Here is a 22142-nt window from a genome sequence, read left to right on the forward strand (position 1 = left end):
AGATGTCCCTTTTCCATGTTGAACTGTAGTTTAGTCATAGTTTTGAGGAGCTTCTCTTTCTCGTTTTTGTAACGCGACTGTCGCGTGCGCCGTGCTGCAGAGGTTCTGCGTGTCGCTGCGCACGTGGCTGCTGCTGGCGGGCGGCCTGTTGTGCGTGCTGGGCTCCGAGGCGGTGGGCTACAACGGCGCGGGACCGCTGGGCGCCACCGTGGCCGGCTTCGTCGCCGCCGCCGGCTGGCGCAGGCACGGCTGGCCCCAGACCGTGAGTCCGCCCTCTCTCAACTTGTCTCTGCTGCCAGCGTACCTGGCAATCCTTTGCAACTATTAAATTTATGCGGGAATTGGATACACGTCCTAATCTCCTTCTGTCCCCTTCCCCCTCTCTCTATCCCTGTCCTCCTCCACCCTCTCTTTGCCTTTGCCCTCCTTTTCAGCTATATCTGTCCATCACCTTCCACCCTCTCCCTTTACATTTCTAACCCATCTCCTCCTCCAACATCTCCCTATTCATATACTCATGTATTTCCTTCCACTTCTCTGCTCATCTTCTCTCTCCCCCCCCCCCCCCTCCCTCTAACCTTGCTTATTTAGTAATTATTATTATTACAAACGGAACGCTGACTGGAAACAGAAGTAAAAATGAATGGATAAATCGGTTGGAGTAATTACACTACTGGCCATTAAAATTGCAACACCACGAAGATGACGTGCTAAGATGCTAAATTTAACCGACAGGAAGAAGATTCTGTGATATGCAAATGATTAGCTTTTCAGAGCATTCTCACAAGGTTGGCGCCAGTGGCGACACCTACAACGTGCTGACATGAGCAAAATTTCCAAAAGATTTCTCATACACAGACAGCAGTTGACCAGCGTTGCCTGGTGAAACGTTGTTCTGATGCCTCGTGTAACGAGCAGAAATGCGTACCATCACGTTTCCGACTTTGATAAAGGTCGGATTGTAGCCTATCGCGATTGCAGTTTATCGTATCGCGACATTGCTGCTCGCGTTGGTCGAGATCCAATGACTGTTTGCAGAATATGGAATCGGTGGGTTCAGGAGGGTAATACGGAACGCCGTGCTGGATCCCAACGGCCTCGTATCCCTAGCAGTCGAGATGACAGGCATCTTATCCGCATGGCTGTAACGGATCGTGCGGCCACGTCGCGATCCCTGAGTCAACAAATGGGGACGTTTGCAAGACAACAACCTTCTGCACGAACAGTTCGACGACGTTTGCAGCAGCATGTACTATCAGCTCGGAGACCATCGCTGTGGTTACCCTTGACGCTGCATCACAGACAGGAGCGGCTGCGATGGTGTACTCAACGACGAACCTGGGTGCACGAATGGCAAAACGTCATTTTTTCGGATGAATCCAGATTCTGTTTACAGCATCATGATGGTCGCATCCGTGTTTGGCGACATCGCGGTGAGCGCCCATTGGAAGCGTGTATTCGTCATCGCCATACTGGCATATCACCCGGAGTGATGGTGTGGGGTGCCAATGGTTACACGTCTCGGTCACCTCTTGTTCGCATTGACGGCACTTTGAACAGTGGACGTTACATTTCAGATGTGTTACGACCCGTGGCTCTACCCTTCATTCCATCCCTGCGGTGATTTCCCTAAATCACTCCACGCAAATGCCGGGATGGTTCCTTTGAAAGGGCACGGCCGACTTCCTTCCCCGTCCTTTTTTAATCCGATGAGACCGATGACCTCGCTGTTTGGTCTCTTCCCCCCCCCCCCCCCCCCAAACAATCCAGTCCAATCGATCCCTGCGAAATCCTACATTTCAGCAGGATAATGCACGACCGCATGTTGCAGGTCCTGTACAGGCCTATCTGGATACAGAAAATGTTCGACTGCTGCCCTGGACAGCACATTCTCCAGATATCTCACCAATTGAAAACGTCTGGTCAATGGTGGCCGAGCAACTGGCTCGTCACAATACGCCAGTCACTACTCTTGATGAACTGTGGTATCGTGTTGAAGCTGCATAGGCAGCTGTACCTGTACACGCCGTACAAGCTCTGTTTGACTCAATGCCCAGGCGTATCAAGGCCGTTATTACGGCCAGAGGTGGTTGTTCTGGGTACTAATTTCTCAGGATCTATGCACCCAAATTGCGTGAAAATGTAATCACATGTCAGTTCCAGTATAATATATTTGTCCAATGAATGCCCGTTTATCATCTGCATTTCTTCTTGGTGTAGCAATTTTAATAGCGAGTAGTGTGTGTATTTCCTTCCATTTCTCTGCCCGTCTTCTCCCCCCCCCCCCTCTCTCTCTAACCTTGTTTATTTAGTTATAATTATTATTATTATTACAAACGGAACCTTGACTTGGAACAGAAGTCAAAATGAATGAAAAAATCGGTTGGAATAATTAATACACGAGGCATGAGAGAGAGAGATTTTTCAAACTGCTGGATCTGTGAGAACAGTAGTTTTAATATTTCGCGCGGTTTTAATCTACGAATAGGAAGGATTATAAAGTTAGCTGTAAACACAGGTTTCCTGTTTACTATTAAAAAAGAGTGCGAATAGAAAACAAAACCACACATTTTCACTGCAGAGCTTAGCATGTTCTTTCTCGCAGCCGGTTTAACAAAAAGTGTTTATTGTGTAGCGTGCTTCAGTTGATCAAGTTAAGGTTCACCCAACCGAATCCTTCCTTGAATTTGTGTGAACTGGAACAAAACAATTTCAGTAAGATTATGAATTTATTAAAACGAAATAAACTGTTTATTTAGTTATAATTATTATTATTATTACAAACGGAACCTTGACTTGGAACAGAAGTGAAAATGAATGAATAAATCGGTTGGAATAATTAATACACGAGGCATGAGAGAGAGAGATTTTTCAAACTGCTGGATCTGTGAGAACAGCCTCGTCTCTGTCAGTCAGCCGGTTGATAGAGAAGGGTTCATCCAACAGAATCTTTCCTTGAATTTGAGTGAATTCGTACAAAAAATTTCAGTAAGATCATGAATTTATTCAACTGAAACAAGCTGGAATTCACTCATTTCGTAATAATTTGTTCGGGTTTTTAATGCGTTCACTGAAGCACTTCAAGATTAATATTTTTTGTCTCTTCGTCCCGAGAGAAAACAAATACCGTCGATGGTTTACTGAATCTCGATCACATCACGTACAACTGCCCATGCGGAAATACGGCAATTCAAGGTTTATTCCACATACTTCAAACGATTTTTTTTTTGCGATTTATTAATAGTCACTCGGAATGCAACGCGAATCGGAAACTATAGGCGCTTTTCATACAAAAACATCATCCAAATTTCCGACTTTTCCGCTGAATTTTCCAAAAACGTACCAACCTTCTCTTGAAAATTCCGAAGACAACAACAAAAAGTCAGCCAGATCTATGGTGCAGTTCTCAAGTTGGTTCAAATGGCTCTGAGCACTATGGGACTCAACTGCTGAGGTCATTAGTCCCCTAGAACTTAGAACTAGTTAAACCTAACTAACCTAAGGACATCACAAACATCCATGCCCGAGGCAGGATTCGAACCTGCGACCGTAGCGGTCTTGCGGTTCCAGACTGCAGCGCCTAGAACCGCTCGGCCACTACGACCGGCGAACAGTTTCTGGGTGAAGGGTTTGGACGTATATCGGATTGGAGAGGAAGTGGCATGAGAAAGGATTTAGGACAGTAGTGTAGCGGTTGCTTAACAATTACAGAGACGCGGCTGATAGATTTCGTACGTCATCAAATAACTTGTACATCTTTTTGCTTACCATTCGCTGATTCCATGTCGCCTATTTTGCGTCGAACTTCTTCTCCTGAAATTGTCTACAGCATATGCTACCCTAAATTAATCAAATTATCTAATCTGGAGAATAAAATGGTATTGTTTTCTGTACCGAACATTTATGTATTTACTCCGCCATGCTGCAGGTTTACGGGCAACGGCCTTGCCGCAGTGGATACGGTGGTTCCCGTCAGGTCACCGAAGTTAAACACAGTCGGGCATGGCCGGCACTTGGATAGGTTGCGTTGAACGAAAGGACCGAGGAACGAATTCCAAGGAACGATCGGTTCATGGTTCACTTTGGTCGCGGCGGTCTACTTATAGTTCCCGGGAACGAGGAACGATAGTTTCATAGTTCACTAGTTCACTTCGGTCCCGGCGGTCACTTCGGCAGTTCTCGTTCCATCCTCGTTCGCGTGCTCGTCTCAGTCTCGGTCTCCCTCGGCCGCACTCGTCGTTCTTCGCATGACCACCTGTCTCAGTTCCTCTGCCGACTGCTCCTAGTCATTTCAGTATCCAGTTGTCTGTTCGTTTCGTTCACTGCGCTCGCCTATTTTAAATGTGTTCCAAACTGTTCTTGCATTTGGCTCTGGCTATTCAGCGTCCACGACCGGTAATCAAAAAGTATTTTATAGTTACGTAAATTACATAAAAATTACGTTGTATGTAATAGGTACGTCTTTTCAGGTAACAAAAGGCCATATCAGCTCACTTCATTATATCGATGAACAGCATAAGACATACTTATAACAAGGCAAGTTTTTTTTTTGTTATTCATATATTTTTTGGTATCATCGACTTGATTTAGCAGCTAATTTTCAATAATTTGCTTAATTTTTAGTGTAAGAAAATTCATATAAAACGATTTTTGGCTATCTTTCATATACAAAACATTACATTTAGGAAGGCTCTAATTATTCTTAAGTTTGGTTGTTTCCAATTTGCATTACCTGCTAGTTTGGTTTCTTTGGGAAAAAAAGTGGGTTGTGGGTCATTTCGGCTCAGTAGGAAAAGCGGTGCCTCTCCATTTGAAAAGACATAGATTGCCATAAAATCATATTTACTTATTATCTCAAAAACATTTGTTCAGAAGGAGCTTTCAAACCGAAAACTTTACTACTGTGAACTTAATTATTATTATTATTGCTGCATTAACGTTAATAATGCAACATAGAAACCTAATTTTTACCAAGCGTGTGACGCAAGTGTGAGAAAACCACATTTTATTTCATGCTTCCATGAAGTCTCTACTTCGCCTACGAACTCAGAGACAACGTGAAGTATATATAGGGTGTAAACGATTATTGTTTACAACGTAGCATAGCTATGTAGTAGAAGTCGAAACGAAGAATTTTATACAAAACACTTGTGGTCTATTATGTTGGGAAACAGGCACCAACAGGTTTACAAGACTACATGAGCTATAGCCCATGCGCGTCGCGTGAGATTTTCATGTTCTCTTCTCCAGCTCTCTACACATCGTCATCGATTGTTTCGCAATTGTTGTTTGCATTAGCTTGTTATTTCTTCACTGCCTAATTATTACGTGTTTGTCTGTTTGTTGTATCTTCTCGCAACGGGCAACATATCGTCCGTCATTGGCGAGCGGTCTGTACTCGGGGCCGGTTTTCCGTGCGCCACCCTATATTATTTCCCTGCGATCAGCCACACAAGGCTACGGTTGGCTAAACGACAGGTTCTGCAGAATCACAGAAATTGCTTCTAAAAGTGCGTAAGAATTCTGTAATGAATAAAAACTCTATACTCCAGGGGGAGGCAAGTGCCCCCTTTTGGTGCTCTCCATCCTTCAATCACCTACACTACTAGTTTTCAGTTTTTCATAAGAACCATATTCCAAGCACAAAAGAACGATGAACGAGTAAAAATGTACGGTTCCCAAAAAAGAACGATTAGCAATGAACTAGTTCCCAAGGATGAACGAGTTTGGCCATCTCTAGTGACCATCCGGGGCGCCAGGCGCTGCTGCCATTTTTCGGGGTGCACCCAGCGTCATGATACCAATTGAGGACGAATAGTAGGGGCTCTGGTCAAAGAAAACCATCATAACGACCGGGAGAGCGGTGTGCTGACCACACGCCCTCCCATCCGCATCCTCAGCTGCGAATGAGACGGCGGTCGGATGGTCCCTATGAGCCACTTGTGGCCTGACGACGGAATGCTTTAAGCTTTTGTGTGGGTGTACAGTATTAACGCCAAAACTGCCTCTCAGTATGAATTACTATAACGATCTCATCTCTCCTATATCTGTTTATAAAACTTCTCAAAAATGAAGTTGACATTCTTACAATAACAACCGCGACCACCGTTCACTACAGAATACGCGCGTCGTTCCCTGTCATACAACGTACAGAGCGAGGACAAAAATATTGTTGTTGTTGTGGTCTTCAGTCCTGAGACTGGTTTAATGCAGCTCTCCATGCTACTCTATCCTGTGCAAGCTTCTTCATCTTCCAGTACCTACTGCAGCCTACATTCTTCTGTATCTGTTTAGTGTATTCATTTCTTGGTCTCCCTCTACGATTTTTACCCTCCACACTGCCCTCCAATACTAAATTGGTGATCCCTTGATGCCTCAGAACATGTCCTACCAACCGATCCCTTCTTCTAGTCAAGTTGTGCCACAAACTTCTCTTCTCCCCAATCCTATTCAATACCTCCTCATTAGTTACATGATCTACCCATCTAATCTTTAGCATTCTTCTGTAGCACCACATTTCGAAAGCTTCTATTCTCTTCTTGTCCAAACTAGTTATCATCCATGTTTCACTTCCATACATGGCTACACTCCATACAAATACTTTCAGAAACGACTTCCTGACACTTAAATCTATACTCGATGTTAACAAATTTCTCTTCTTCAGAAACGCTTTCCTTGCCATTGCCAGTCTACATTTTATATCCTCTCTACTTCGACCATCATCAGTTTTTTGCTCCCCAAATAGCAAAACTCCTTTACTACTTTAATTGTCTCATTTCCTAATGTAATTCCCTCAGCATCACCCGACTTAATTCGACTAAAGGCAAACCTACGTTTCTAGCATTTGTAGACTTAGAAAAAGCTTTTGACAATGTTGACTGGAATACTCTCTTTCAAATTCTGAGGGTGGCAGGGGTAAAATACAGGGAGCAAAAGGCTATTTACAATTTGTACAGAAACCAGATGGCAGTTATAAGAGTCGAGGGACATGAAAGGGAAGCAGTGGTTGGGAAGGGAGTGAGACAGGGTTGTAGCCTCTCCCCGATGTTATTCAATCTGTATATTGAGCAAGCAGTGAAGGAAACAAAAGAAAAATTCGGAGTAGGTATTAAAATCCATGGAGAAGAAATAAAAACTTAGAGGTTCGCGGATGACATTGTAATTCTGTCAGAGACAGCAAAGGACCTGGAGGGCAGTTGAACGTAATGGAAAGTGTCTTGAAAGGAGGATATAAGATGAACATCAACAAAAGCAAAACGAGAATAATGGAATGTAGAAACACCAAAAACACACCATACTATCATGCCTAATAAGTTGTAGCAAAACCGTTAGCATTCAAAACAGCTTCCAGTCGTCGCGGAATGAGTAAATAAAGGTCCTGTATGGTTTTCAAGGCAATCTCATATGAGGGCGTCCTGGAACTTAATGCCCCTGAATTTTTTATTTGGAAACTCTTAAAGATTTTTAAACAGAATTAAGGTCATTAACATCCTACATCTTTATTCTTCATGTCTACATATTTATTTCTCAACATAGTCATGCAGGTGACGAACGTATGCCTGCCAACGAGAGACCAGTTTGTTGATATCGTCAGTGTAGAATGTTTATCTTTGTTGACTGAGCCAAAAACACACCTCTCCTTCCATCGCTTCATGAGAACGAAGTCCTCGAAGATGTTCTTTGACTTTTGGAAACAGATGCAAATCGGATGGGGCCATGTCAGGACTGTACGGAAGATGATCGATGACAGTGTACCCAGAGCGTCGGATTGTTATAAACGCCGCAACGCTGGTGTGTGGGCTGGCATTGTCATGCTAAAAGAAACGGTGCTGCACGAACCCTTTCAATACGGAAGTAGATTACACCCCACTGTTTCACACGCACCAACATACCTATGGTACCCACGGCCATGTTACACGCTACGGATAGGAGCCCTCTAGCGCCAGAGGGCTGCAAATGAGTAAACATCTTGAATGAAGATGTAGAATGTTAATACTAGAAAATCCAGGATGGAATGTAACAATATTGTGGAAAGGAAAGTTGCTACTCACCATATACCGGAGATTCTGAGTCGGGATAGACACAACAAAAAGACTATCACAAATACAGGTTTCGGCCAGTAAGGCCTTCGTCAAAGTTAGACGACAAATACACACATACACACTCACGCAAACGCAACTCACACACTCATGACTCATGTGTATGTGAGTTGCACTCACTGTTCTGACCACGACTGACATTTTGAGCAATGACTTCGTTTCGACATGCCTTCTTAACCATATCTTTTCATATCGAGCACTGTGTATCCGACAGAGAAAACGCAAGTGTTTTGTCCCACACGCGTCACTGTGAGATCTGAAGATGTTTGTTAGAATGTGTAAAACATGGATGATAAACAGTTGCGACAAAAAGAGAATAGAATCTTTTGAAATGTAGTGCTACAGGAGAACGCTGGAAATTAGATGGGTATATTAGATAAATAATGAGGAGATAATAAACGGAAACTAAATTTATGGCATATCTTGACTAAAGAGTGGGAACTCCAGTATGACGTAATCTGATGCATCAAAGAACAGTTAATTTGATAGGGAGGGAGGTGTTTTTTGCGCCGTCTGCATTCGAGCTAGTTTGACGTGGACCACAATGAACTCCTCTCTTGCACCAACCTCTTCATCCCAGAATATCATTTGCACCCTACGCTTTTAATTATTCGTTGGATGTATTGCAATGTCTTTCTTCCCCCTACAGTTTTCATCCTCTACAGTTCCCCCTAGTACCATGCAAGTTATCACCTGATACCTTAACACACATTCTGCAACCCTGTCCTTTTTTTGTCGGTGTGCTTCACATGTCCTATCTTCACCAATTCTGCGGAGAGCCTCCTCATTCCTTATCTTATCAGTGCACCTAATTTTCAGCATCCTTCTATAGCACTACATCTCAAATCCTCTTCAGTGATCTTCTTTTCCGTTTTTCCCTCAACCCAAGATCCCCTGCCATACAATGCTGTACTTCAAACGAACACTCTCAGAAATTGTTTCCTCATATTTAGGGCTATGTTTAATATCAGAAGGCTTCCTTTAGTCTCGGCTGTCCTGTTTGCTTGTGATAATCTGCTTTTTGTGTCGTCCACGCTTCGTCCGTCTTATGTTACTTCGCTTCCGAGCAGAGTTCCTTAACTTCTATTTCGTAGTCACCAATTTTGATGTTAAGTTTATCGTTAATCTCACTTGCTCTATTCCTCATTACTTCTTCACTTTACTCTCCAGCCTCAGTGTGTGCATATTAGACTGTTCATTTCCACTCATGATGTCCTGCAATGTTTCTTCACTTTCACTGCGGACAGCGATTTCATCTGCGACTCTCATCATTGATATTTTTTCAGCCTGAATTTCAGCCTCACTCATGAAACTTCCCTTTATTTCCATCATCGCTTCTTCGATGAACAAAGTGAACAGTAGGATCCAAAGAATACGTCCCTATGTTACACGCTTTATACCCTTTTTAATCCGAGCACGTCGTTCTACCTGTTCCATTCTTGTTGTTCCCTCTTCGTTCTAGTTGAGATTGTATATTACCCGTGTTTCCTTACAGTTTATCCCTATTTTTTCAGAATTTTCTGCACAGATTAATTTTTCGTGGTTCTCTAAGCCGATAAAGCAAGTATCGGTAAATTCCATTGGAAAAGACCACTAATATCTTACACTCTTCTTGTGTATCCGAGTTTATATTCTGTCTCCTATGATCTAACTTCTTTCCATCATTCTTTTTACTTAGCAAACGTGTATAGGAGATGTTAATGTGTAATTCTTAATGTTTACTTATTATTTAAGTTTTATTAATGATATAACTGAGAATTACGTCTGGAGCACATCACACGGAAATGAGAAGCAGGAAAACCGGAAAATAACGAAATCGATGTGTTTGAAACGTGTTATTACAGAATCACGCGGAAAATTAAGTTATTTGACAAGATGAGAAATGTAACGTCTTTTCAGAATCAGAGAGAAAGGAGATACATGGAGAGACATGAACTACAAGGAGGTACAGATTGATAGGACATCTTCTATGAGACTAAATGGTGGTGTGAAGGGGAAAAAATCTAGAAGATAGAGATTTGAATAGAGACAAGAAATAAATGAGGATGTTTGGAGGGAGTTTGGAAGAGGAGAAGAAATAATCGTGGTGGACGGCATCAAATAAGCCAGAAGAATAACGACACAAAATTACAATTAAAAAAAACGAAAAGAGAACACAAATAATGTTTTCGTACGTTCGACAGTTATTTATTCCATTGTATCTAACAAACCGCAGTGCAGGTGAAGATACCGTAACTAAGTTTTTCTTTTCAGTGAGATCTTTTGTGCATAATACACTGAGGTGACAAAAGTCGTGCCGGCCGGGGTGGCCGAGCGGTTCTACGCGCTACAGTCTGGAACCGCGCGACCGCTACGGTCGTAGGTTCGAATCCTACCTCGAGCATGGATGTGTGTGATGTCCTTAGGTTAGTTAGGTTTAAAAGTTCTAAGTTCTAAGGGACTAATGACCTCAGAAGTTAAGTCCCATAGTGCTCAGAGCCATTGGATTTGAACAAAAGTCGTGGGATATCTCCTAATATTGTGTGGGGTCTCCCTTCGTCCGCCACAGTACAGCAACTCAACGTGGAATGGACTCAACAAGTCGTTGGAAGCCCCTGCAGAAATATTGTACCATGCTGTGTCTATAACCTTCCATAGTTGCGGAAGTGTTGCTTGTGCAGGAGTTTGTGCACGAGCTGACCTCTCGATATGTCCCTTAAATGTTCGATGGGGTTTATGTTGAGCAATCTCGCTGACCGAATCATTCGCTGCTCGAATTGCACGGAATGTTCTTCAAACCAATTGCGAACAGTTGTGCCTGGTGACATGATTGGGAACATGAAGTCCAACAATGGCTGCAAATGGTCTCCAAGTAGATCTGCAGCGGATAGGCACTTGGTGCAGGGAGTGGCAACTGACCCTTAAAATAGACAAATGTAATGTATTGCGAATACATAGAAAGAAGGATCCTTTATTGTATGATTATATGATAACGGAGCAAACACTGGTAGCAGTTACTTCTGTAAAATATCTGGGAGTATGCGTACGGAACGATTTGAGGTGGAATGATCATATAAAAATAAATGTTGGTAAGGCAGGTGCCAGGTTGAGATTCATCGGAAGAGTCCTTAGAAAATGTAGTCCATCAACAAAGGAGGTGGCTTACAAGACGCTCGTTCGGCCTATACTTGAATATTGCTCATCAGTGTGGGATCCGTACCAGGTCGGGTTGACAGAAGAGCGGCGCGTTTCGTCACAGGGTTATTTGGTAAGCGTGATAGCGTTACGGAGATGTTTAGCAAACTGAAGTGGCAGACTCTTCAAGAGAGGCGCTCTGCATCGCGGTGTAGCTTGCTGTTCAGGCTTAGAGAGGGTGCGTTTCTGGATGAGGTATCGAATATATTGCTTCCCCCTACTTATACCTCCCGAGGAGATCACGAATGTAAAATTAGAGAGATTCGAGCGCGCACTAAGGCTTTCCAGCAGTTGTTCTTCCCGCCAGTGGAACAGGAAAGGGAGGTTATGACAGTGGCACGTAAAGTGCCCTCCGCCACACACCGTTGGATGGCTTGCGGAGTATAAATGTAGATGTAGATGTAGATGTAGCTGAACATACCATTTCCAGTCAATGATCGCTTCAGTTGGACCAGAGGACCCGGTCCACACCGTTATGGAGCCACTACCAGCTTGCAGAGCGCCTTGTTGACAATTTGGGTCCATGGGTTCGTGGGGTCTGCGCCAAGCTAGAACCCTACCATCAGCTCTTTCCAATACAAATCGGAACTTATCTGATCAGGCCACAGTTTTCTAGTAGGATAGAGTCCAGCCGATATAGTTACGAGACCAGGAAAGGCGCTGCAGGCGATGTCGTGTTGTTAGCAAATGCACTCAGTCATAGGCTAGCATAAGCCGTGAACGTCAAACTTCGCCGCACAGTCCTAACGGATACGTTCCTCGTACGCCCCACCTTGGTTTCTTCAGTTGTGTTACACTTAGTTGCTTGTCTCTTACCACTGACAACTCTACGAAAACGCCGCTGAACTCGGTCGTTAAAGTGAAGGCCGTCGGTCACTGCATTGTCCCTGGTGAGAGGTAATGCCTGAAATTTGGCATTCTTGGCACACTCTTGACACTGTGGCTCTTGGAGTATTGAATTCCCAAATGATTTTCGAAATGGATTGTCCCATGCATCTAGCTCCAACTACCATTCTGCGTTCAAAGTCTGTTAATTCCCGGCGTACCACCATAGTGACGTAGGAAACCTTTTCACATGAACCATATGAGTACAAATACAAACAACAGCTTCGCCAATGCACTGCCCTTTTATACCTTGTGTATTCGATAGTACTGCAATCTGTATATGTGCGCCGGCCTGGGTGGCCGAGCGGTTCTAGGCGCTACAGTCTGGAACCGCGCGACTGCTACGGTCGCAGATTCGAATCATGCCTCGGGCATGGATGTCTGTGATGTCCTTAGGTTAGTTAGGTTTAAGTACGAGGGCGGTTCAGAAAGTAACCTCCGATTGGTCACAGTGCGGGTTGTGGGGGGAGTAGCGACGCCATCTGTGCGTTCACGCACTCAACAGGTCAGTCGGCATCAAGCGGTGGTCGAGTGAACGTCGTACCTGCGCTAGTTTAGTTTTTGTGGCAGTTTGAAATGTGTGCTGCAATAGAAAACCCCGCCAAATGTGAAGTGCGTGCTGTCATAAGGTTTTTTACAGCCAAAGGATATTCTGCAGCAGCTATTCATCATGAGCTTTGTGCCGTGTACGGACCAAGAGTTACGAGTGAAGGAGTTGTCCGTGAATGGGTACGTTTATTTAAAAGTGGACGAGAAAACGTTCATGATAAAGAGAGGAGTGGTAGACCATCATTGGTGACTGACGAACTCGTTCAGACAGTTGATGCAAAAGTTCGTGAAAATCGACGTTTCTCAATGTCGGTGTTGTCTACCGGTTTTCCACAGATTTCTAAGACTCTCTTGTACGAGATAGTGACAGCAAGATTGGGTTACCGTAAGTTCTGTGCACGATGGGTGCCCAAAATTCTTACCGACCACCACAAAACTCAAAGAATGGCCTCTGCATTAGACTTTCTGTCACGTTATGAGGACGAAGGAGAACCATTGTTAAACAGAATCGTGACCGGTGACGAAACCTGGATTAAGTACGTGAACCCTGAGACAAAAGAACAATCAAAGATGTGGGCACATTCAAATTCGCCTACCAAACCAAGAAAAGCCTCGCAAGATTTTTCTGCCAGAAAACTGATGGCAACGGTGTTTTGGGATGCCAAAGGGGTGTTGTTGGTTGAATTCATGGAACGTGGTACGACCATTAATCAAGACGTGTACTGTGAAACAATAAAAAAGTTACGACGGGCTATACAGAACAAACGCCGTGGTATGCTGACTTCCGGTATCGTTTTTTTGCACGATAACGCCCGTCCTCACTCTGCTCGCAGAACAACGGCCCTTCTTGAGTCCTTCAAGTGGGACGTTATCAACCATCCACCTTACAGCCCAGACCTGGCGCCAAGTGATTATCACCTCTTCATGCATTTGAAGAAATGGCTCGGGTCACAGCGGTTTGATGACGACGAAGAGCTCAAAGATGCGGTCACAGGCTGGCTCCAGGCACAAGCGGGTGATTTTTATGCAGAAGGAATTTCAAAGCTTGTGAAGAGATACGATAAGTGCCTCAATCGCTATGGAGACTATGTAGAAAAATAGTGTGTATTTTTTTAAAGCAACCGGAGGTTACTTTCTGAACGGCCCTCGTAGTTCTAAGTTCTAGGGGGCTGATGACCTCAGAAGTTAAGTCCCATAGTGCTCAAAGCCATTTTATATATGTGTATATCGCTAACGTATGGTTCGTGACACCTCAGTGTAGCTGCTGCAAACGCTTGGACATCCAGCTGTAGCGTTCCTTGAATCGGTGAATGACATGGATTTTATTCCATTGCAGAGCCCTGTGTCACAGTCCTTCAAAACGATCTGGGCATTCTTCCAACCAGCACTGTTTGGCCTCATTGGTGCGGAGATCAACCTCTTTGAGCTGGAAGGGGATCGTGTCGGACTCGCCATAGCGTGTTTGGCTATTGCCCTCACGGTAAAGTGAAAGTCTGTTGAGCAGTAATGTGCTGAGATCGTGTTCTGTAAACTCCGGTTGGCCGACATCGCTGTGCTTTTTTGTTTCAGTGCCGAATCCTCATTTCCGTCGTCATTGCTTTCGGCGCTGGCTTCAATGTGAAGGAGAAAACGTTTCTGGCGTTTGCATGGTTGCCGAAGGCTACTGTTCAGGTATTAATCAGAAATAGTATAATATTGGCCCTGTAGTAAGCTACCATGACATACATGCGGCATCCCTAAATTTAAAAAATGAAAAAACATCGCGCGAAAATAAGTCGCACACTGATTCAGAGGAGAGTACCAGCAATTTACTTGTCTTTCGTGTAAAGCTTAGGTGTGTACCGTAAAATTTGCTCTATCATAAACATGTATTACACGTTGGCACCTAACGTATCGGAATCATATTTTGTCATATTCAGTTTTATCGCTATCAGGACCGGCATTCACTCTATTGATATCACTCTTACTTCTATCATTTTCTTCATTCTCGTCCCTAGTATGCCATACTCGCTGCTATTCGGCGCATTCGATATGCAGCATTTCATGAACCCCTTGATAATGGACTCAGATTATCTGGAGGTCTACCAAAGAAGAATCCGTTCGCACGGAAAGATAACGATGGCTTCTTAATCTTACCAGGCGGTGTAATGGCATGGTCTTCTTCCAGGAGCCAATCTGAATACATTTCTCGGCGGCTGTACTTGAACGGCTTACTTTCGACCTCGTCTGGCGCCTACAGTCATTTCTCTGGTATTACGACATGGTCTGTCTTTTGTGCAGCAAGTTTATTTTTCACTTCAGCAGTTGGATGTCCCTTTAAAGCAGTCAAAATTAACATGGCTGTGTTAGAAATCAGTGTCCCAGGTTTGCGATTCCAAATAGTAAACAGCCAGTCAACTATTAGTTACGTCGTCATCCAGCACTTTGCTTGGCATGAAATCACTGAGCCCTTAGGAAAGTTTACTTTGGGCATAGTTTTTCTCTTCAGAATGACTAAAGGGGGTAGCATTCTCCCATAGGCTGCAACAGCCAACAGTGGCAAGTCCACACATTCTTCCGGCCTCATTGTTGGTTGTGGTTTTGGTACAACACACAGAATAAGCCTGAGGCTTGCATTGTTGGCTGTGGTTTTGGTACAACACACAATTCTAAGTCTAAAGCTTGGATTGTTGGCTGTGGTTTTGGTACTACACACAATTCTAAGTCTGACGCTTGCGTCGTAACCGCACTGAGTTCCTTGGCTACATGATGCTTTTCGCTCTAAATGGTGGCTGAAATCGGCATAAATCAAACGTTCTTACCAGCCAACTGAAATTGAATTATAATCTAACGAAACAATATTGCTAGACCTACACAATGTTAACGCCAATAAAATATCATAAAGTTTTCACGATTGTGTAACAAAATGCGTTGCCGCCAGTTTCGGCTACAGACACTAGATGTATTGTTGCAAACCCACGTCCTAACTTCTCGAAGGTGAAATCTGGATAAAAAGTGCGGCTTATTTTCGGCCCAGTAAAGTAATACTACATTTCGTTCTTTTTAAAGGTCTACATATGCTGTAATAGCAACTGCTTGAAACGAACTGAATATTAATCAAGTTTTTGCACTCATCAGAAGTTCTGTGTCGCATACGAGAAGAGTTCGTTTTACAGCTTCTGTAAAATGTCACTGTCGTTTCTTCTGTATATTATGGCAAGTACCAGTTTACAATTGTGAAATACGCAGGTGATTGCGCAATAGTCCTTACCTGCTTGCTCTTTGTTCTACAAGGTTACTGTAACGCTTTCCTGCAATCCTAGCGGTACTTTTGATGTGTCATACTTCATCGTTTAAGTGCTCCTTATTTAAGAGTTTCAAACCGTTCAACCAGTTCACATAATGAGCTACCCGAGCCTTTTGCCTTTTTAAATGTGAGTGGGCAGACACTTCAACCTAAAAAAAAAAAGTTAATCACTTGCTCTTTTGCAGTTAACGCAAACCGGATAGTAGCTGATCCGCTACTCATATTCTGGTGCTCCCCTGATAAACATACTGGCTTCCCCAGAACCTGTAGAGACTTTTGGACCAATCCTGACATTGTACTTCCAAGGGTGTGTCTTCGAAAGTAACCTCATAGCCGAATTCATCCCTTTTCAACCAAATGGCACCTGTAACACCCCTAACAGTTATTCCTGCAACATCACACCAAAAGAGCATAAGGACACACAATCATTAACTACCTTAATGCTACCACTGATGGCATACGAACACAATTCACAACCACACTCTGCTGCCACTGTGGGGCGCTTTTAAACTTGCCCCAAGAGAATCAGGCAATGTTACAATAAGGAGGTACAAATGAATATAAAATCTAACAACACAGTAGTCCCTGTGAGTTCATTCATGTTACACACAAGGGCATGAACTGAGATACACAAATAACAATGCACAGTGAAAGCATAAAAGATACTCCGTACCAGAAGTCATCTCAAAACCAAATTCCAAAGATACCCGACAAAGCCAACACCCTACTTAATTCTAAAGAGACAAAAGAAGATAGATAAATTCTCAGTGGAACCAACGCTCTACACATCCCGCAGCACACAGAATATCAGAACGGTAAAGCAATAAAATCCCTTGGCACATTTCCTTCAGCTAGTACTCTTTCAATTGAATAACACTAGACCCAACAGCGGCCGCCTTGTTTTTCAGCTCGAAATCAATAGGCAGCTCAAATAGGCCAGCCCTGCCTCGTTCGTGTGCACTACAGCCAGCACTTACTCCTCTAACTGTAGTGCCGGAGCAACCAGCACTTCACTCCTGGCTTCACTGCATTCCCTCGGTTTGCTAAGCCCAGCATCGTCCTCTGGTCCTGCCGGAACAATGAACGTTGTTGACAGCAAGCGCCTATCAGCCTTGGCTGTTCATCTGACAGGATACCTCGCTGCTCCATCACATGTTTCTCGCTTCGTCTCTCCAGAAGGCAGTCCTCGACCTCCAAGCTGCTAGATGTGTTCCATTCGCTGGCCGATTCCCTTCTGCCTCCACTCCACCTGTTACCAACCGGTGGCTGCCTTGTTTGGCTCTGCTCGCAACATCTCACATGTTTAGCAGCCACATCCAACTGAACACTCACCGCCAGCGGCGGGAAAGACAAATGTGCTTCACTTCACGGCACAGTTTTGAACACCAAAACATCAGAGCAGTTCCTAATTTCTAAATCTTCAGATAATTTTGGTAAATCTGAAAATACTGATGAGTTGTCTGAGCTCGTTTACCGTTTTTTAACCCTTTGTACAGTAATTTTATTTCTTCCACATTAGTCTCTATACATCCTTTTGGTAAGTTTCTAGACAGCTCTTCCCGATCGTTTAGATTTTCAGTATATCTGCGTCATCTGCATCTTCATGTCTTATCTCTCATCCAACAGTAATGTGGTGCCGTTTGTGAACAGTCCGTCTTCTTAACGCGGTTCCCATGAGTGCTTTGTAGGTTACCGTCTTTATGTTATACTGGTACAGAATTTTGCTTAATATTATTTTCAGTGATGACAGTCTTGCCCGATGCAGTATCGTCTGTCTCTCTCAGCCAGTCAGATTTTCCTTTGTTTTATGATTTCATTTCCAAGCGACATGCACACCGCCAGACAAAAAAGTGAAGCACCCAGAACACACGGTTCGATTGCGTAGCTTTTCACACGTACACGCCTTCAGTGGGATGTAAATGCTTCGCAGTTTCTTGAAATAGGTAAAATGGCCACTACAATGCGTTTAGTACCGTTCACATGTAGTTTTGTTACCACGCCTGATAGGGTATACGGTGCAGGGTGGGGAGAATAAAAGGGGCCAAGAGAACAGGGTTCCAGGGTACAAAGAAAACACAGCAGAGGAAAGGAGATATAGTACTAATCTGACCATAGATAATGTTGAAAGTGACCACTATTCGTCTCTTGGCATATCTGGGTCCTGGTCAACAAGTTTCTGTAGGCACATAGAAGCTGAAGTGCTGGAATTGCTGCAATCTCATCCCAAATGTTCTGCTGCAGTTCTTGAAGACCACGAGGATTGTTACGATACACCTTAGACTTGAGGGCTCCCCTCACAAAGTAATCACACACTGACATTACATGACCTGGGTGGCAATCTCCACCCCTTTGCACAGCTCTACTCACACTGACACAGCCCGACTACACTCTAAGTCAGAGTGGATTACGTGATGGGCATACGTGTGGTGTGGCTACAGGCATACATTCACGTCCAATCCTATCCCCTCGTCCGGTCCACTTTTATTTGCCCCACCCTGTATAAGAAGTGTGAACAGTGTCCCATTTGCAGGCTGCCATAAACACAACAACACAAATGGATGCATTTGGAGTGTCGTATTGTGTTCAGCGATGTAACACGGTTTTATACTTCCCCAGATGACTGTCGTCGACGAGTATGGCGGCGCCCTAGGGAAAAGTTCTATTCTTCCAAAGTTTTGGAGAGACACAGCAGTGCACTCTGGTATCATTGGGTGTAACTTCAGGTCACAGCCAGTAGTTATAAAAATGAATTTTTCAATAATAATGTCAATTTTGTATATGTGTTTGGAGAGAGAGAAAGAGAGAGATTTATTTTTGTTTGAGATTTTTACTTTAAGTCGTAACTGGTACCTGAATTTTGTTTGCTGCCTCCTTGAAAGATCAGCTTCTGCACCAGTTGGAGACATATTACAATTTGGAGGAAGTTATTGTTCTTTAAGGTTTAAAATACGACTCTGTTAGTTACTTGGCCGCATTGCGGATAGCTTTGAGCCCAAGTTTTCGTAGCTTTCCATAGCTAAGGGACCACTGTTGTAAACAAGTAAGATCAAACAGCAATCTGCTTTTCGTGAAAAAAAGGAGACTGCTTGGCACACAAACTTCCTTCAAACTACACGTCCTGCTACATCAAAATTGGTCAGTGGAGTTCAGCACCATTCTATTGTACAAGAACATAATCCAATTACTGTAATTAAGAAATTATGAGAGGTTGTTACTTATTGAATGAAAACTAAAGAGAATTTATTTCTTTTCCTGTATTTTAGTGAACTTTGTACACTTACAATTCTGTCGGCAACGACAATTAAGTTCACCCCCTTATCCAAAAACAATATATTTCTATTCTTCACTTCCAGATAATTTCTATACATTAATGTTTGGCAACTCTTACACATACTTTATTCGGTTTTATCACTAAAATACCAATTTTCATTAAATGTAACTATGTTCTGAGCGACGGCCTAACAACACGTCCTCTTTCCACAAGATACAGATTAACAGTCTTTTTTTTAATAAATCAACTGTTTTTTTTTAGAGTCCTTACTCAAAGATTCTCTAATACTATCGTTGCGGGGGTTGCGCGCTAAAGAGTTTCTTGCTGTCCAGCTACGCTTCACTTCACTTCAAGTACTTTTTGAATCACATTTACATTTACGGTATTTACATACATTACTGAGATTCACAGAATAAAATCAGGCACAAATTAGTTTTTAAAAAAAGCAGTGAGGCACACATAACATTACATAGTGAAGAGGGAACTCTGATGACACAACAATACGTTGCTGACAACGCACTCCTTCATGTGTTATCCTTCAAGCGACAGTACCGTGGTGCGGTTTATCAACAGTACAGCGCTCGTCTGCACGCGGTACGTGTCTCTGTGAACTGTCTGTGCGGTGCTGAGTTACTCCCGCGGCCAGCAAGATCCCCAGAGCTGATAGTAAGTGTGCGGGAGTAGCTCAGATATCAACACTGTCCCAGTGCCAGTGTCCAGGATATCAAGGCCAATTGCAAAGTTGGAAAGGATACAAAGGCTTTATGACACCCTTACCAACCGAATTAGTGCATTTTTCTTTAGTTTGTTATCAGCAGCCATAACGAAAAATTCAGAGTACACTATAGACTTTAACGAATTACTGGGAGTAAAGTGGCCTTCCTGATTTTTAACATCACTTTGAAGTATAGGTGGAACAACCTGGAATAACCTTTATTGTTACATCTTTTAAATACAATCAAAAACTAAGTATAGTTGGAACAACCTGGAATAACCTTTATTGGTACATCTTTTAAATACAATCAAAAACTAAGTCAGCTGTCAATTCTGAAGCCAAGATGTATTACCGCCTATCAACAGTTGTCTATTTTTTACCTGACAGACAGAAGGCACTGCAGTTTATTTCCTACCTTTGGCTACAATGACGATATAGTCACAGGAGTGGTATCCAATCACAAAATTATATCATAATAATTATAATGATTCTAGGTCCACGAATAGTAGATGCTCATCACGTGTAGACCCTGTAAAGAGCAATAAACCTATTTAAGAGAAAAAAGGAAGAAAAGCAAAACGAATATTGGAGAAAAAAAAATTTCAGGAAAAACTTCTCTGTCTGAATTGGGGAAAATGGATCAACAGGCCATAGAAATTAAAACTTTCAAGTTTGCCAATGACATTGTAACTCTGTAAGAGAAGCTGAACGACTTGGAAGAGCAGTTCAACGACATGGATTATATCTCGAAAATAAGTTTTATGAGTATCAAAGGTAATAGAATAAAGGCGAATTAAATCAGCCAGTTCTGAGAGAATTATATTTCTTTATTCTTTACAGACGAATGGAAAAACTGGTAGAAGCGGACCTCGCGGAAGATCACTTTGGATTCCGCAGAAATGTTGGAACACGTGAGGCAATACTAACCTTACGACTTATCTTAGAAGAAAGGTTAAGGAAAGGCAAACCTACGTATCTAGCATTTGTAGACTTAGAGAAAGCTTTTGACAATGTTAACTGGAATACTCTCTTTCAAATTCTGAAGGTGGTAGGGGTAAAATACAGGGAGCGAAAGGCTATTTACAATTTTTACAGAAACCAGATGGCAGTTATAAGAGTCGAGGGGCATGAAAGGGAAGCAGTGGTTGGGAAAGGAGTGAGACAGGGTTGTAGCCTCTCCCCGATGTTATTCAATCTGTATATTGAGCAAGCAGTAAAGGAAGCAAAAGAACAATTCGGAGTAGGTATTAAAATTCATGGAGAAACAGTAAAAACTTTCAGGTTCGCCGATGACATTGTAATTCTGTCAGAGACAGCAAAGGACTTGGAAGAGCAGTTGAACGGAATGGACAGTGTCTTGAAAGGAGGATATAAGATGAACATCAACAAAAGCAAAACGAGGATAATGGAATGTAGTCAAATTAAATCGGGTGATGCTGAGGGAATTAGGTTAGGAAATGAGACGCTTAAAGTAGTAAAGGACTTTTGCTATTTAGAGAGTAAAATAACTGATGATGGTCGAAGTAGAGAGGATATAAAATGTAGACTGGCAATGGCAAGGAAATCGTTTCTGAAGAAGAGAAATTTGTTAACGTCGAGTATAGATTTAAGTGTCAGGAAGTCGTTTCTGAAAGTATTTGTATGGAGTGTAGCCATGTATGGAAGTGAAACATGGACGATAACTAGTTTGGACAAGAAGAGAATAGAAGTTTTCGAAGCGTGGTGCTACAGAAGAATGCTGAAGATTAGATGGGTAGATCACATAACTAATGAGGAGGTATTGAATAGGACTGGGGAGAAGTTTGTGGCACAACTTGACTAGAAGAAGGGATCGGTTGGTAGGACATGTTTTGAGGCATCAAGGGATCACAAATTAGCATTGGAGGGCAGCGTGGAGGGTAAAAATCGTAGAGGGAGACCAAGAGATGAATACACTAAGCAGATTCAGAAGGATATTGGTTGCAGTAGGTACTGGGAGATGAAGATGCTTGCACAGGATAGAGTAGCATGGAGAGCTGCATCAAACCAGTCTCAGGACTGAAGACCACAACAACAACAACAATGAGCCGCTAAAAGTGGTATATGAGTTTTGCTATTGGGGTAGCAAAGTAACTCTCACTGGCTGAAGTAGAGAAGATATAAAATACGTAGTACCAGCAGCAT

General features: G+C 43.0%; 1 protein-coding gene across 1 annotated transcript in view; it reads left to right on the forward strand.

The window, feature by feature from the left end:
* Positions 1–22142, forward strand: part of LOC126456088 (sodium/hydrogen exchanger 9B2-like) — a 123883-nt gene that overhangs the window by 96662 nt on the left and 5079 nt on the right. Inside the window, exons 8-10 of the mRNA XM_050091844.1 lie at positions 101–262; positions 14044–14187; positions 14277–14378. Of these exons, the coding sequence (XP_049947801.1) occupies positions 101–262; positions 14044–14187; positions 14277–14378 (408 nt within the window). The remainder of the gene's footprint in view (positions 1–100; positions 263–14043; positions 14188–14276; positions 14379–22142) is intronic.

This window comes from Schistocerca serialis, chromosome 2 (genome assembly GCF_023864345.2).
Source record: "Schistocerca serialis cubense isolate TAMUIC-IGC-003099 chromosome 2, iqSchSeri2.2, whole genome shotgun sequence".
NCBI classification, from domain to species: domain Eukaryota; kingdom Metazoa; phylum Arthropoda; class Insecta; order Orthoptera; family Acrididae; genus Schistocerca; species Schistocerca serialis.